This window comes from Electrophorus electricus, chromosome 12, assembly GCF_041902795.1.
Source record: "Electrophorus electricus isolate QZ-2024a chromosome 12, ASM4190279v1, whole genome shotgun sequence".
Lineage (NCBI taxonomy): Eukaryota > Metazoa > Chordata > Actinopteri > Gymnotiformes > Gymnotidae > Electrophorus > Electrophorus electricus.
Window position 1 is genome coordinate 11,281,857 of NC_137508.1, and position 16,236 is coordinate 11,298,092.

General features: G+C 41.0%; 1 protein-coding gene across 2 annotated transcripts; it reads right to left on the reverse strand.

Annotated features, from left to right (window-relative positions):
• Window positions 1–322: 322 nt before the first annotated feature.
• Window positions 323–15,963, reverse strand: gabra2a (gamma-aminobutyric acid type A receptor subunit alpha2a). Of its 2 annotated transcripts, XM_027023598.3 has the most exons (10): window positions 15,732–15,963; window positions 15,260–15,343; window positions 14,562–14,683; window positions 8,528–8,595; window positions 6,372–6,592; window positions 6,162–6,244; window positions 5,792–5,935; window positions 5,437–5,589; window positions 3,741–3,943; window positions 323–3,493 (listed from the first exon to the last, which is right to left on the reverse strand). In XM_027023598.3, exons 2-10 carry the CDS (start codon window positions 15,328–15,330, stop codon window positions 3,197–3,199), a joined length of 1,362 nt encoding a protein of 453 aa, XP_026879399.2. In that variant the 5' UTR covers window positions 15,331–15,343; window positions 15,732–15,963; the 3' UTR covers window positions 323–3,196. The 2 variants fall into 2 exon arrangements, with proteins under 2 accessions (XP_026879399.2, XP_081580869.1); XM_081724743.1 differs by lacking the exons at window positions 14,562–14,683; window positions 15,732–15,963 and having other exon boundaries at window positions 15,260–15,347.
• Window positions 15,964–16,236: the final 273 nt, after the last annotated feature.

Genomic DNA, 16,236 nt, shown 5'->3' on the forward strand with positions numbered 1-16,236 from the left:
GTGTGTGTGTGTGATAGAGAAGAAAAATGATGGAATAATAGGAGTTTTAAAATAAAACAATACAAGAAATAATTCTCTGAATTAATGACATCGGTAGATCATTACCTTCAGCTGTTAAATAGTTTGCTTGTCATGGCAAACGCATCCTTTTGGCTTTCATATTTTTCCACACTTCAGTTAGCAGGTTGAAATGGTATTTGTTGTTATTTCAACGTTGAAAAATAAATGTTTGAGAAATTTTACAAGGTCATGGTTAAATTCATTTCACTGGCAAACCACAAACACATAGACACACAAAGACACAGGGAGGGAGGTTGCCCATGGAAACACTTTACTGCAGTCAGGAGCCTGGGCCCTGGACCAGAGAAAAGCTCAGTTTGTGAGTCTGCAGGAGTTCATTCATACCCCCACATCACCACAGAAGGACCTTTCCTCTGAACAATGCAGGAAGTAGAGCAGCAGAAAACAGATCATATTGGAAAATAAATTGTAGCAAAAAAAAAAAAAAAACATTAGAAATATCAATAGCTGGTTTTGTCAGATGTGTGAGTCCTGCAAACATTTATAATGAGATGAAATCTGATTTAATACATGTAATTGTTTCTACAGAAACAATACTAAGTCATTATTTCATCAGTACAATTGTCTTACCTATTTGGTAATAGTTCACACATTTTCTCTTCTGCTTAAACCATTAATTGCAACAATTTTGGTTGGTTCAACTTCATCAGCCAGTGTTATTATTAATTTTAAAAGAATTTATAATGAAATCTTCTTCTGCAGGCAGACAGTAGAACATGACCAGTTCTATATGGCTGCCTATACAACATCCAGCTACCTTCAAATCTATCAGGCTAAATTGAAAAAATAATGCTTCATATTTAACTTTAACTGAACAACTCAAGCACTCCTTTAGTCTGAAACATCTGTGTTCACTGTGTGCACACACTTCAAGTGGCTACAAAAGTGCTCATTTATCCTTTCCACTAAATTCACAGTGAATATTTGCTATTAACATACATCTAATTTGATTCTGGGAAATGCTGGTGATTTAAAAGGTTAGAAATCAAATCACCAAATGTTTTACTGAAGTTTTTAAAAGTACAATGACTATAATTTGGACTGTCTTAATTTGTGTAACAGTCCAAATGTACATATAAAATATTTCCCTATATACTATAGTTGCAATAACCCTTAATAATAATAAAATACATGAGAGTAGAGCATCTGATGCAGTATCGGAACCCTGTACCAGGAGCAGGCAGCAGCAGACAGGTAGGGATCAAGTCAAAACCTTTGTACTATGCAAAAGAAATCTGACAGAAAATCAGCAGTGATTTAAAGTGTCAGGAATTGATTTAAAAATCAAATAAATAAAGTGCCAGATTAAATTCACTTCAAAATGCTACATATGGATGCAGAATTGCTAGTCCGTGTGCGCATACAATAGTGCAGTTAAAACAATTAGCAAGTTCTGTCTGACATAAAGCTTTTTTGTTTCAATCTTAACTTTATACGAAGACACAGACACCTGGTGTATTATATGTGTGAGCGTAACTCTTAATATGTCACTACAAACAATTAGTGTGTGAGATAATAATTCCTGAATGCCCAATGGATGATTAACAAATACACATTTGTACAAATTCACATAAAGAACCTCTGAAACACATAGCTTCCACAACAAAAAAATTGCGTGGCGGCACTGGGGTGGATAGAGTGTGGAATCTTTTCTTCACAATTTTAACACTGCATTAAAAAAAGTAAAGATCTAAGAATGGCAACTGCAGAAATTGTAAATGATGCTACATACTAAAAACAATACAAAATAAATAATTACATTTCATCCTCAATGATGCACCCACTACAAGGTTTACTCAGCAATGCAGGAATATACCCTATATGAGGGATTCAGTTTTTGGTCCAAACTGTGCCATTCATCATCCATCGTGCGTGAGGATGTAAATAGTTATGTTCTTATTGGGAAGAGGACTATAGCACCACCCCACCCCCAACAGGGTCTTATTGTTAGCTAATGAACTAAGCTGAGTACTTATTATGCTTCTCAAAGCACACTGAGGTGCATGACAGGGATCTGAGGTGCATGACATGGGACTATGGCGCGTGACATGTGTCTAAGTTATGTGACATGGGACTAAGGCGCATAACATGGGTCTAAGGCTCGTGGTATGGGACTAAGAGGTGTGACATGGGTCTGAGTCACGTGACATGGGACTAAGGCACGTGACATGGGTCTCAGGTGCATGACATGGGTCTGAGGCACGTGTCATGGGTCTGAGAAACGTGACATGGGTCTGAGAAACGTGTCATGGGTCTGAAGCACGTGTCATGGGTCTGAGAAACGTGTCATGGGTCTGAGAAACGTGTCATGGGTCTGAGAAACGTGACATGGGTCTGAGGCACGTGTCATGGGTCTGAGAAACGTGACATGGGTCTGAGAAACGTGTCATGGGTCTGAAGCACGTGTCATGGGTCTGAAGCACGTGTCATGGGTCTGAGAAACGTGTCATGGGTCTGAGAAACGTGTCATGGGTCTGAGAAACGTGACATGGGTCTGAGGCACGTGTCATGGGTCTGAGAAACGTGTCATGGGTCTGAGAAACGTGACATGGGTCTGAGGCACGTGTCATGGGTCTGAGAAACGTGTCATGGGTCTGAGGCACGTGTCATGGGTCTGAGGCGCATCACATGGATCTGAGGTGCATGGGTCTGTAGTGCATAACAGACATCTGAGGCGCATGACATTGGAAGCATGAGAAAATGCTGCAGCAGGCTTCATTTACATCAGACATTGTGTTTTCTTTTCCAAACTGTGCAACAGGGAATATCTCTTCTACTCTAAAGTATTGGTTACATCTAAATTGGGAGAAAGCAGGTTCAATTCCAAAAATCAAATAAAGTTATTAAACTTAATGAGAAGGATAAATATAATGTTTTATCCACACTTTTTACCTAACAAATAGGTATGTTATTTTTTCTGTGCACTTGCTTGGCAGTGAAACTCTTTTTAATGACGAAGGATATGGTTCAAACAGTATGACAGAAATGCAAAACACAGTATACACGTACAAAAAGCTTGGTGTTGTTCTATATATAGGTGTGTTTGTGTATGTATGTTTGTATGTATGTATTCAACAGTGTGTATTCATTAAGTACTGGGTGGTCAACAGTTCGTTCAAGGAGAGGGCACCATGTTCTTAATGACGGGCTCTCTGTTCAGATACGTGGCCCAGTAGACCAGGTTAAAGCCCCCGAAGAGCAAGGGGAAGATGATGCGAGACATACGGTCGATCTTGCTCACGCTGTTGAACGTCTTCTTCACCTCCTTAGCCGCCGGCTGAGCCTTGCTTGGCTCTGCTGGAGCGCTCTTGGAGACAGTGGGCAGGGCTGACTCCTTAGCAATGTGTGGGGCGTAGTTCGCCACGGCAACCGCATAAGCGTTGTTCTTCTTCATAACGGAGCCCTCCTTTTTCTAGTGAGGTGTTGATCAATTATTACAAATCATTACATTTCAAACGGCTTATTAGAGGTTATAAAATGAATCAGAAGGATCAGTGGTAAGGGGTATACTACAGTTAATTTAATTTTGCACACACTACAAAGCCTATTTGCCTGATGTGAGTACCCGGATGTGAGTGCACTCATACAAAATTAAACATCCCTTCCCAGCATTCAGAATCACAGCTACCAGATGTGTCTGTGTGTGTAGTCATGGTTACCTTGTCATTGACGATGCTCTTGCCATCCCAGGCCCAGCCACGCTTGGTGAAGTAGTTGACGGTGGCGAACTCGATGAGGGCGGAGAAGACGAACGCGTAGCACACAGCGATGAACCAGTCCATGGCTGTGGCGTAGGCTACCTTGGGCAGGGAGTTCCGGGCGCTGATGCTCAGCGTTGTCATGGTGAGCACTGTGGTCACACCTGGACAGAAGGTTGTGCACACCTTCACTATTTATAACAGACCTAAAAAACACTTTTAACTACTTGATAAATTGGTAAAATTCGTTGGTAAAACTGAGCATGTTACTCGGTATTTATTTTATTTTATTTCAGCTCTTCACTGGTTAATGAATAAGTATGGAACAGTTACTAGGTAACTGCCTGTTTTACTACCTACCACTAGCTAGTATTACTTTGCTGATATGATAGCTTTAGGTGTCTTTACTTGACAATGCTGCTGCACAACTAGCAAGGTCCTTATGTTATCTATGATGGAGGGACTAGTTCCCTTTTTAACTTTTAATAATAATATAGTCTATCATATAATAATATGATAGTAGATCGTGTGATAGTGTTTGTGAAAGTATATTTCTAAACAAATATGCTTAGCTAAATGTTTTATTATAAAAACTTGTTCCAATAGCATGTTTTGCAAATACATGTAGGGCTTTGTTTACCTCAAACATTCAGACTGAAGCACTAGCAAAACCTTTATTGCAAATGTCTGTTGTCAATTCAATGAAAAAAAGTTTTTAAACAATCATCCTCAGTGGAGACCACATTCTAAATTTTTCATATGTCAGACAAATATTTATGTTGTCAGTTTTGTCTGACCATTTTCCTTAAACCTTAAAAGCATTAAGCAGAAAAAACCTGTTGGTCTGAGTTTAATGATTTGCATTTGGAGGCCATCACTAACAGACATTGGTCTTTTGGATTTGGAGGACGTCTCTAACAGACATTGGTCTTTTGAGTTTGGAGGACATCTCTAACAGAAACTGGTCTTTTGGATTTGGAGGACATCACTAAAAGACACGTCTTTGGGATCCTCTATGATTTTTGGTCCGCTTAAATGTCTGTCTTTGATTAATGTAATTATTTCTCAGTATAAGAAATTGTTCTTCCTGTGGTCTGATTTTAAAAAACTGCACTTACAGCCAGATGACTACTTAAAGAAATATGTAAAAAGCAGACCATGAACACTAATGGCCATAATGTCCTAAAGCACAATTTTACCAACCCACGTAATACAGTGGTTATTGATGGCTTATAATTCAATTGTTTGTTTGTTTGTTTGTTTGTTTGACTTTTGAAATGCAAATTTAAATGTTTTCATTCTTTTGCATGCAGAAAACAGTGGGAAGAAACAGGTGAGGAATCCAAATGTGAACATATCCTGCGGCAATGCGTATGCATTCATGTCCTGCTGTGTAGGGAAGGCATAAAGTCTAAACAGTGGATCAAGACATAAATAAACACAAATGTATTCTTTTGTGCATAGAGTGTATTTTCAGCACTTTAGTTCATTAAAGAAAATTGAAAGTCAGGGTGAGAAAATAACAATCAACATCTGCACCAAGCTTCCCTCATAAAAATCAGTATGATAAATTCCACATCATCACAAACACTGCAGGTACACCCAAAAAATGTACCTACAAACACACATTACAATAAATGTGCATAAGATCACCTACCGAAAACTGTTCGAGCAGGTACAGACTCACGGTTGAGCCAAAAAGACACCTGGGACAGAATGACAGTCATGATGCAGGGCAAGTACGTCTGAATCACAAAATACCCAATCTTCCTCTTCAGGTGGAAATGAACTGTCATCACTGTATATTCACCTAGAGAGAGTGGGACAAACAGAGAGGTCTGAAAACATCACAGTATCATACGTACATGTACCCTGCATGAACATGAATTGAGAAGAAGGCAATTAACCAAAATGCTGAACCAAAATGCATGAAGGTTAATGGACTCATGAATATACAAGCTGTCCGAGGAGTCAACGATGTGCTATAACTCAAGTTGCTCTTGTTAACTCACCAGTGCTAGATTTGATGGTTTCCTTGCCAACTGTTTGCCCCCTCAAGTCATACTGGTTCAGCCTCGATCCATCTGGAGCCACTTCTACCGAGAAAGTGGCGTTTCTCGTCCAAACGTAGGTCACCTCTGTCAGAGTGTATGCGTCTACACATAGAAGCAGCAGGCAAGGCAAATACACCGCAGCAATTGTAGCAAGAATTTGAGGTGTTGTCTAGATCAAGAAACCAGCCAGGCAGGAGATATTATGATCTCACACATATTAAGATATAAAACAGCAAGCGGGTAGTGGGAATGACGTAACAGATTATGCCACTGTGTGTCCTTCACTGTTTGATGGATAGGTATTTACAACAAACAGAACTGAGCTCACAGCTGCCAAATTTCAGTGGACATGAGTGAGAGTCCATGGGGAAGTCCTCCAGATGCATTGGACATTCTGCCTGCACCGTTAACCTGTATCTCACACACACACACACACACACACACACACACACACCAACAGGTGCCCACCCTTATATGAAACGCTTAACATGTCCAGAGTCCAAAACAGTGGCAAACGTGAAAAATGTATGTGATATACCTCATGGTGTACAAGAGTGTTCCATTCTCCATGATTCGCAGCAGTTTGTTAGGCATAGTCATGTTGTGGGCCACAGACTTCTTGCCATTGTGGAAGAAAGTGTCAGGAGTCCAGATCTTACTGGCCATCAGGTTATTGAGCCGAAGGATGTTCATTGGGCCATTGAACTTCAAGCGCTCGTCTGTCCAGCGTTGACGGAAGAACACGTCCACTGTGTATTCCTGAGAGCAACAAACACAACCAGACCTGAGAACAGGTCCTGACAGCAGTTAAAAGAAGATACCTCAGACCTGCTTGAAGACTGAATGTATTTGTGCTTCTTTTACACAGCTCAACTGATTTTGTTCAGCGGTGAAAAAATCTTCAAGCAGTACCATTTTCCCCAGTGTCAATTCATCCCTTGGGGAATCCTGTCAGACATCTGGAAGAAGTCTTTCAAAGAAAGGTCAGCAAAAAACTATTAAGGAAGGCTTTTACCAGACATTACAGAGCTCTCTAAACCTTTACGCACATGTAAGAGCTTTCCTCGAGTCTTTACTTTCCATTACTCATTTGGGGACATGAGTGAAGACAAAGTACAGCAGCAAGGTAAAATATGTTAGAACTTGAATGTCTACAGCATGTAATCAGTTTTGTTGTCTTTTTGTCTTTGCTTTAAAATATTTGAATCTGCAACTTTCTTGTTAGTGTGAAGAACCCACTACCACAGTGTAGCTCTGAGAACGTTTTCAGTCTTAATGTCATCATTGTTTTGTCTGTATTGTTCTTCGGACTAAAAACCCTATGACACAGCAAGGGTGAAAAAGGGTTATGACACGTTTAAATGGTTGAATCCATAACCCAAGGCTCCTACGCTTCTATAAACTTGTAGTTCATGTCTATGCCCGTTCTGGTGATGTTTGATATGAGTGTGCTGACACTCCTCTCCAAAAGGCTAGAGTGTCAGAAACCATCCTCATCCTCAACTATCCCTCAAACCCTTAAGCCAGCAGGTTGCCTGGTATCAGCCCATGGGTAAGAGGAGTAGCATAATGTTACCATAGCAACAGTGAGAGAGCACACACAATAAGAGGCATTCAGAAAGAATAACTTTGTCAATTCTCAAGCATGAACACATCGTAACACACTCTGAGGATCTTTGTTAGATCTCCCGAGACAGCTCAGGACTAATGAGCCACTGACATCTCATTAAAAGCCACAGCTAGCTTTGGAGTACAAGAGGACAAGAAACCTTTAGGAGGATAAAACAAAATCCATGCATTTATTCAACAACAGGAACCTCACTTACTAATTTATATTTCTGAACATTTTCTTATTCCAGTTTGATCCATTTGATTCTCCCAATTCAATCAGGTTATTTTGTGCTAGTAGGTTTCTCTCCTATCACACAATAGCACAACCAGTCTGGAAGGTGAATAGTGTGAATGAAGCCTGTCATCACATCTTTTCACTCTATGTGCCCTAACTCGCTGACAACTGACAGTGTGACAGGAGAGAGTCACCTTACCATTCCTAGTAAGAACATGGCTAACTGCATGCTGTGGAGCTTTCAGAGGAACCTTAATTCCAACCTCAGGATGCACTGCTAAGCAATACTTTTACCTGATGCACCTTTAGGAGGTCACTTGACTCTGTACCCCTGACCTGATTCCCACACTACTGCAGTTCAGTACACTACAACCTCAGGGACTCACTGATATTCAGTACTACTCAGCAATTCTACTCAATTCAGAGACTCAAACACACATGCGGAAAGCTCTACAGCTGACGCACACTACGGCACACTGGGAACAGGGATAATGGATGTCTTGGAGTTCAGAACCAATCCCACTTTCCATTCCGTGAGATTGCATGATAGGGGTCACCAGCAGAGAGGAAAACGAGGGCAAATTAATAATACACAGGGCCAACATTTTCCCTGTAAGATCTCCTTTGCTTTATTGTACATATAAAAGCAGAGCAAGTGCGAAGCGGAGTAGAAGAGGTTGCTGAGAAAAGCTTTATATGACATGCAAGTTCAGTGCTATGAACGGACAACACAAAGAAAGAGAGAGTGACAGAATAAGTGAATAAGAGAGAATGGCATGGTCACAAAACATGTGATTACTGAAACCAAAAGATATCCGTATTTTTGCAAAAGAAGTAGAAAACTTTACCATGTCTGCATCTGACACTGGCCCAAAACTGGTCACGTAGATATCAGTCTTTACCTCTGTCACTCGATCTAAAAAACAAAAGCAGTAATGAATGCAGTGGGTTGCTGTGACTGTATCACCAGTAACAGCAGGAAGCTGTTAAGGCACGGAGCCATGCCGTGTCATGAGGAACTTGGACCACACATCCACACAGCAATGATTCATCTATGATTTAATCCATTCATCCATCTGCTGCTGCACTGATTGGAAGAAACTGTGTTTGTTTGTGAGAGTGGGGGGGTGGGGGGGGGGGGTATGCACATGTGTGTGTTTATATGTGTGTGATCATGTATTAGTGTATTAATGAAAAAAAATTACTCAAATTATTCACAGAAACTATTTTCACTTGATTCAACTGCAATCACCACTGATAAGTACATATGCAGTCACATGCCATGGAAATGCCTTTCGTAACTAATTAACTGCCGATATCAAAACCACAACTGCATTTGAAAATGGTTTTCACTACTTTATCTAAAACTATGCAATTGCTACATGCCCCAAAGCCCTGAGTGTATGTAAACACATAGATTAACAATCTACCAAGCGAGGTTTAGGAATCTTGTTATTTGTGTTATGATTTTATTCAGTTAATCTTTTACTGCTATAAAATTCTTTGACTGTTCACTGCACATTACAGTGTTAAAAATTAGATAAAAATGAAAACACACACACACAGACAGATACAGCTCCCCCCCCCCCCACATACATACAGTTCTCCAATAAGCACTATATGCTGTCTTAAATTATGAACACCATAATTTAAGTATGCAGCACAAAAGTTATGCAGGATTTAGAATTTTTGAATTTCATATGACAAATACAGACACACATATATACACATATATACACTCAATTCTCACTTAATTAGGTACACCTGTTCAAGTGCTAGCTAATGCAAATATCTAATCATCCTATCACATGGCAGCAGCTCAATGCATTTAGGCATGTACACATGGTCAATACGACCTGCTGAAGTTCAAACCGAGCATCAGAATGGGGAAGAAAGGAGAATTAAGTCACTTTGAACATGGCATGGCTTCTGATCTACTGGAATTTTCATGCACAAGCATCTCTAGGGTTTACAGAACCAAAAAAGAGAAAAGATCATGTGAGTAGCATTTTTTTGAACAAAAATGGCTTGTTGATTGCAGAGGTCAGATGAGAATGACCAGATTGGTTTAAGATGACAGAATGGCAACAATAACTCAAATAAGCACTTGTTACATCTGAGGAATGCAGAACCACATCTCTGAATGCACAACATCTCGAACCTTGAAGCAGATGGACTACAGCAGAATACCACGCTGGGTGCCATTCCTGTCAGCTAAGAACAGGCAACTGAGGCTACAGTTCACACGCGCTCACCAAAATTGGACAACACAAGACTGGAAAAATGTTGCCTGGTATGATGAGTCTCGATTTCTTCTGCAACATTCAGATGGTAGGATCAGAATTTGGCGTAAACAAAATGAAAGCATGGATCCATCTTGTCTTGTATCAGGTTAGTGGAGGTGGTGTAATGGTAGGTATTTTCTTAGCACACTTTGGGCCCCTCAATACCAATTGAGCATCGTTTAAACACCACAACCCACCTAAATATTTTTGCTGACCATGTCCATCCCTTTATGACCACAGTGTACCCATCTTCTGATGGCTACTTCCAGCAGGAAAAGGCACCATGTCACCATGCTCAGATCATCTCAAACTGGTTTCTTGAACATGACGATGAGATCACTGAACTCAAATGGCCTCCACACTCACAAAATCTCAATCTAATAGAGCATCTGTGGGTTATGGTGGAACAGGAGATTCATGTCATGGATGTGCAGCAGACAAATCTACAACAACTGCGTGATGCTATCATGTCAATTTGGGCCTAAATCTCTGAGGAGTGTTTCCAGCACCTTGAGGAATATATGTCACAAACAATTAAGGCAAAAGGGGGGGTCCAACCCTTTAGGACCCTTTATTAGATGTACCTAATAAAGTAGCCTGTGCGTTTATGTATATAAGAAGATTTCAGGTAGTAACTAATGTATTATAGTATAGCTATAAACATAGTAAAAACTGCAGTTTAGTACTGTAACGTGTGGCGACCCGAGTGCCGCAGGGCATGGAGCAGGACGCACAGACTTCCTCGACATGGATGAACATTTATTCGAATACAACATAAAGGACAAATGTGGCCCTCACATGAAAACACAAACAAACAATGAACATGAGCACTAACGACTTTTAACATTTAACATGATATTTAAACAAAGTCAAGACTCGATACGTATAGTTACAAACACGCTACAATAACAATGACCAACGCACCGCACACCTTGACACGGGTTTAAATACACAGACAAGACAAGGTGCAGGTTTGTGCAGGCGTGGCCACAAACATATCCTCCCAAGTCTCGTGGCGGGACAAATCACGTGCCTCGCGGGAGGCGAGCGTTCTGTGACAGAACCCCCTCCCAAGGGGCACGGCTCCCGACGCATCCGTCCAATGAACACGAACCTCAGGGCGCGTGTACACGTAAACATAAACACACAGCACGGCAGTGCCCGGCGCCCACCCAGTACCAGGCAGGCCAGGTGCCGCCAGCAAAGGAGACCTCACGACGAGAGGGAGAAAGGCAGCTTCCCTGCCTCTCTCAGGGCGGTCCGGTACACTCCACAAGACGTTGCGCCTGCACAAAGTATAGGCGCAAACACAAACGCACAATAGCACCCTCACACAAATACAACGCGCTGTGATGTGGCACCCGCCATCCCTGCAGGTGCCTCAACGTGTCCGTGGGCTCAACGGACACGCGGGGGTGCACGTCCGCCCCGGTTCCAGACGTGCTACCTCCCCTAACGGTCCTCCTCTCTCCCGCCGCTCTAAGAGCATCCCAGAGGTGGTTTGCCTCCGAGGCTTTGGGCAGACCCTTCCAGCCTCGCTAGCGAGTCCGCTGAGGGGAAGGGACTTAGGAGATCCTGCTAGCTCCACCCGACCGCCTTCTTTCTGGTCGTCGTGGTGCCCCTCGGTCCTCCTCGGCCCAGGCTCAACAGCCTCAGGCCTCCCCCCCAAGAAATTCCTAGGGGTGTTCCCCTCCGTCTCCAGAGAAGACACGGATAGCAATCGCGGTCCAATAGCAATGACCAACACACCACACACCTTGACACGGGTTTAAATACACAGACAAGACAAGGTGCAGGTGTGTGCAGGCGTGGCCACAAACATATCCTCCCAAGTCACGTGGCAGGCCAAACCACATGCCTCGCGGGAGGTGAGCGTTCCGTGACAAGTACACAATGTTTTCAGGGAAACAGGACAAACAGGACAGAAGAGGCACCTGTCATGTCTATGTGTACATAGAGACAAAATCATTCAAAAGGGGTTCCAACTCAACTTTAATCCCCACAAAACTATCACTCATAAAGGTCAGTGAAATCTACCCTTTAAACACAGCAGAAGATTTATTTTTCAAAAAGCAGCTACATTTGTAGAATCCATAAACTTAATGAAGAAGTCCAGTAGATAATTTCTTGCTCATTCTGCCTTATTTTTCTTCTAATCTGAACATATCATACTGGCAAAGGGGGATGCCCTGCACCAAAGATGAATTAGGACTGTAAGTAAGATGTATTTATTGGTTAGGACTAGTTATGTGTTATGGCCGGTAATTAGAAGTGTAACTAGTGAATTATAAATTATACCAGTGTGTAGGCTACACTGCAAGCAGACAGAGCCTATGTGGGCAGTCTTAAATTGGTATATTTGCTCTGCATTTTGGATACTTGACATCCATAACAGTTAGGCATGGTCAGAGGGGGGATTCTGACAAAAAATGCCAAAGTGCATTGGCTTGTATCAGTTTATTTTGTTATAATCATAGAGCACTTTTACAATAATATACAAACCTGTTGGACACCCTGGACAAAATGTGTTACTGCTCATAGCTGAGTAAGATGACTGATTTCCAAAAGCCATAAAGTTAAAGATGACACATCTTGAATATTTTAAGCAAGATTACTTATTATTTCCATCTTTACACTTTCAAAATAACAAAATGAAAAGGGCAGATATGAGCTCAGAGTCCCCATTCTTGCTTGGGAATTTTTCACACACCCATTTACCTGACACTTTCATCCAAAGTGGCTTACAATTATGAGTGAGTACAACTTGAGAGTTAAGGTCCTTGCTCAGGGGCTCAACAGTGGCAAGTTGGTAGTGGTGGGGCTTGAACTGGCACTCTTCTGATTACTAGTCAAGTACCTGAACCACTGAGCTCCCACTGTCATGCTAATATTTGCAAAATGCTTCTAGTGCTATGATATTCTTGGGCCATCTTGCTTGCATTGCTCTTTTGAGGTCTTTCCACAAATGTTCATTGATTTTTAGACCAGGGGACTTTGAGGGACATGGAGTGCTTGGTAAATTGATATAGTGATATACATCTGGCAGCTTCACATTTTATGTCGGCAATTCATATAGGCTGCATTTCAAATCTTGCATGATATCTGGCTATTTTGCTTTTTAAATACTCAAAATTATGTTCCCATGACTCTGTTGCATTGGACTAATACAGTTAATACAGTCATCACCGAAACTCATGGCAATGGATTTTTTTATTGCTAGATGAATGAAAAAAGGAACCAATAGTCAAATATCCAAATTGAACAACCAAATCTGATTCGAAATTCCAAGTCAGGTGGAGCCCTACTTTTTTACAGATGATGTCATGTTTGCTCCCAGAATTTTCTGGTATTAACTGGATCCATTCTCCCCTCTACCAGTGAAGTGTTCCCTGTGCCTCTGGCTGCAACACAAGCCCAAAGCATCATCGATCCACTCCTGTACTTAACAGTTGGAGAGAAATTCTGCACCCTTTTTTTTCTCCAAACATACCTTTGCTCATTGTGGCCAAAAAGTTTCATTTTAATCTCATCAGTCTGGAGGAGTTGTTTCCAAAATACATCATCCTTGTTTAGATGTCCCTTTGTAAACTTCTGATGCTGAATTTTGTTAGAAGCTTGCAGGAACGGTTTTCTTTTCTGCTCTTCGATGAGGACTCTTCCATGAAGGTCATATTTGTGGAGGTGTCATTGCACAGCAGAACAGTACACCATCAGTCCAGAGTCTGCTAAACATCCTGAAGGTCTTTTGTAGTAAAACATAGGCTTGATTTGCCTTTCTAGCAGTCCAATGAGAAATCTTTTATCTTCCAGATATCACCTTGAGCTCCACCATTCCTGTTAACTGCCATTTCTTAATTATATTTCAAACAGAGGACATGGACACCTGAAAATGCTTTGCTATCTTTTATAGCCTTCTCCTGCTTTGTGGGCATCAATTATTTTCATTTTTTGAGCATACTAGGCAGCTGTGTAGAGGAGTGCATAGCTGCTTATTGTTGAGACAAGGTTTGAGAATATTTATAAAGCTTTGACATTTGCATCATCTGACCTTTCCTAACTGATTGCGAACAAGCCATAGCCCTAACAAGCTAATTAAGGTCTGAGACCTTGGTAAATGTACCGGAGAGCTGAAATGTGCTGGGTTGCCAAAACCTTTTACTTTTTTTCATTCTAGAATTGTATAGAACAAAAAAAATACACTAATTATTCATGCTTAAAATGTTGAAAAGAATGTTTCATATTTGACATTATGCATTCTGGGCATTAGGTCATCGTCTACTCACTTAACGATTCGCAGTTACAGAAACTTTGACCAGCGGTGCCATTGTATGTTGTTACGAAAACAAAAAGCTGCATAATTTTCATAAAGTTTCATTTTAACCCTTCAGACCTTTTCATACAAGTTGGGTTGTGTGACCGTCAGGATAACATGCTACAGGGGATAAAGTAAGAGCAATCACCAAAATGAACTAAAAGAATATGTACCCCATGTTTCATAAAATGTCTTGTATGCTTAAATTGTATACTGGAGCTTAGGCTATAAACCAGACATAATCACTTCTGTCCAGCCGAGACGCGAGTCCTCACTGCCACTCACCTCCAAGACCTGGTCTCAGCCTGTTGTCATAGCCATCCAACAGTCGATCCAGAATCCGAGTGAAAAGTGTGATATTGTTATTGTTCTGGAATGGGTCTGACCCAGAAACGTCTGCCTTCGTCCTTCATGTATTGCCATGATAAACACACAGCATTAGTCAATAGCACAGCCGTCATTACCGTGTCTCCTTCACCTAACACTACAGCCTCTTCTTGTCCGTTAGTAGTTAAAAGCTAATAATATGGCAATAACATTAAGATGGTCAGTTTCTGTTTAGCTCCTTCAATACACAAGAGATGCCTGCTAAAACATATGCCAATGAATTATGTGTCAGAAATAACTGATTTTGACAGATGGTCACAGAACCAGTGCTCGTCATTTAACGCTTGTCTCTTCTGATGCAAAGGAAGGGGTTTCGTTTATATATATATATATATATATATATATATATATATATATATATATATATATATATATATATATATATATATCTTATATCAATACATACAGTATTTAATGATTTTACACTCTTAAATATTATGTGAAACATGGGGAACTAAATATTCTATTGTGCAGTTAAAAATTTTATTGTTATGCTTTTCGGATAGACTATAATTGTTCCTTGCACTGCTGACCCCTTAAATTGCGGCAATTTAAGATGGGTTCCACTATTATTTAAGAAACAAAAATGCACTCACCGCGTCTGACAGACTACGCAGAAAGTAAGGTAGAACAGGAATCCATAGGAGCGACCCCACTGGCCATTCATTTCTGAACGACCCCTGAAATTGTGAAAGAGCAGACTAATTTTAAGATTGTATTACTGGGAGTAGGAATGGCTATATAACTCGGTTAAGAAAAAATACTTTAATATGAAGCCAAATAAACTCCAATTTTCTAACTCCAATTCTAACTGAAACATTCAGGGATTACCAATTGGATTTAGGTTCGTTAAGAGTTATAGGGTTGAATGTAATTCACGGCTTCACGCGCACTGAAACACATTCAAAATCACGATGACCTGCGATTAAATACGAGCAATACCAATTAGTTTCGACGTTTGCTCCATAAACCAAGTCACAGCCCCAATTTAGGGTTGGGAACCTTGACTAGATTCGTAGCGTAAGCGCAACAGATTCTCTCTATACAACAGAGCTAACCTAGTTGTACCTGAGTATCTATATTGGCGCGGCTCCGCTGAAGGAGATTAAAAAGAAAGTTGTGTCCTTAAAGCACGGACACAACCAGATCACATCCGGCGAGTCCGTGGAAACACCCAGTGTACGCACCAAGTACAGTTCGAATGACACGACGAAAAAATAAATTCCTCTGGTCAGTGCAATTAGCCACTGAAACGTTTCGTTTTTTCCCCCCACACAGCCCACCTGTAAACACAGCTGGCATGAGAACAGTGAAAGCCAAAGGAAACGTCAAGTAGGCTATGTGGTCAAGGCGGGGGGCACCGGGTCCTAGAGCGAGAATCGCTCAGACTTTCTGATAGGGCTTGGTTTTCAGATATCAAAGTTCAAATTATGCACTTTTGTTTTTTTAAAATATTTCATGAAATGGTGTTTTTCAAGGTTACAGCACCAACCGATAGTTTTTATCACATCATGACAAGGTATAGGTATGACTCATACTCATAGCAGCCCTCGAGACAGCAGTGATAAGTGTC

What these genes read in the sequence shown, in the direction of transcription:
- gabra2a (XM_027023598.3), bottom strand. Translation starts at nt 15,330, where the DNA reads ATGAATGGCCAGTGGGGTCGCTCCTATGGATTCCTGTTCTACCTTACT. An exon ending in ACACTCTTGTACACCATGAG is followed by an intron (nt 6,245 to 6,371) that starts GTATATCACATA and finishes TGTGAGATACAG; the next exon opens with GTTAACGGTGCAGGCAGAAT. An exon ending in TCCACTGAAATTTGGCAGCT is followed by an intron (nt 5,936 to 6,161) that starts GTGAGCTCAGTT and finishes TTCTATGTGTAG; the next exon opens with ACGCATACACTCTGACAGAG.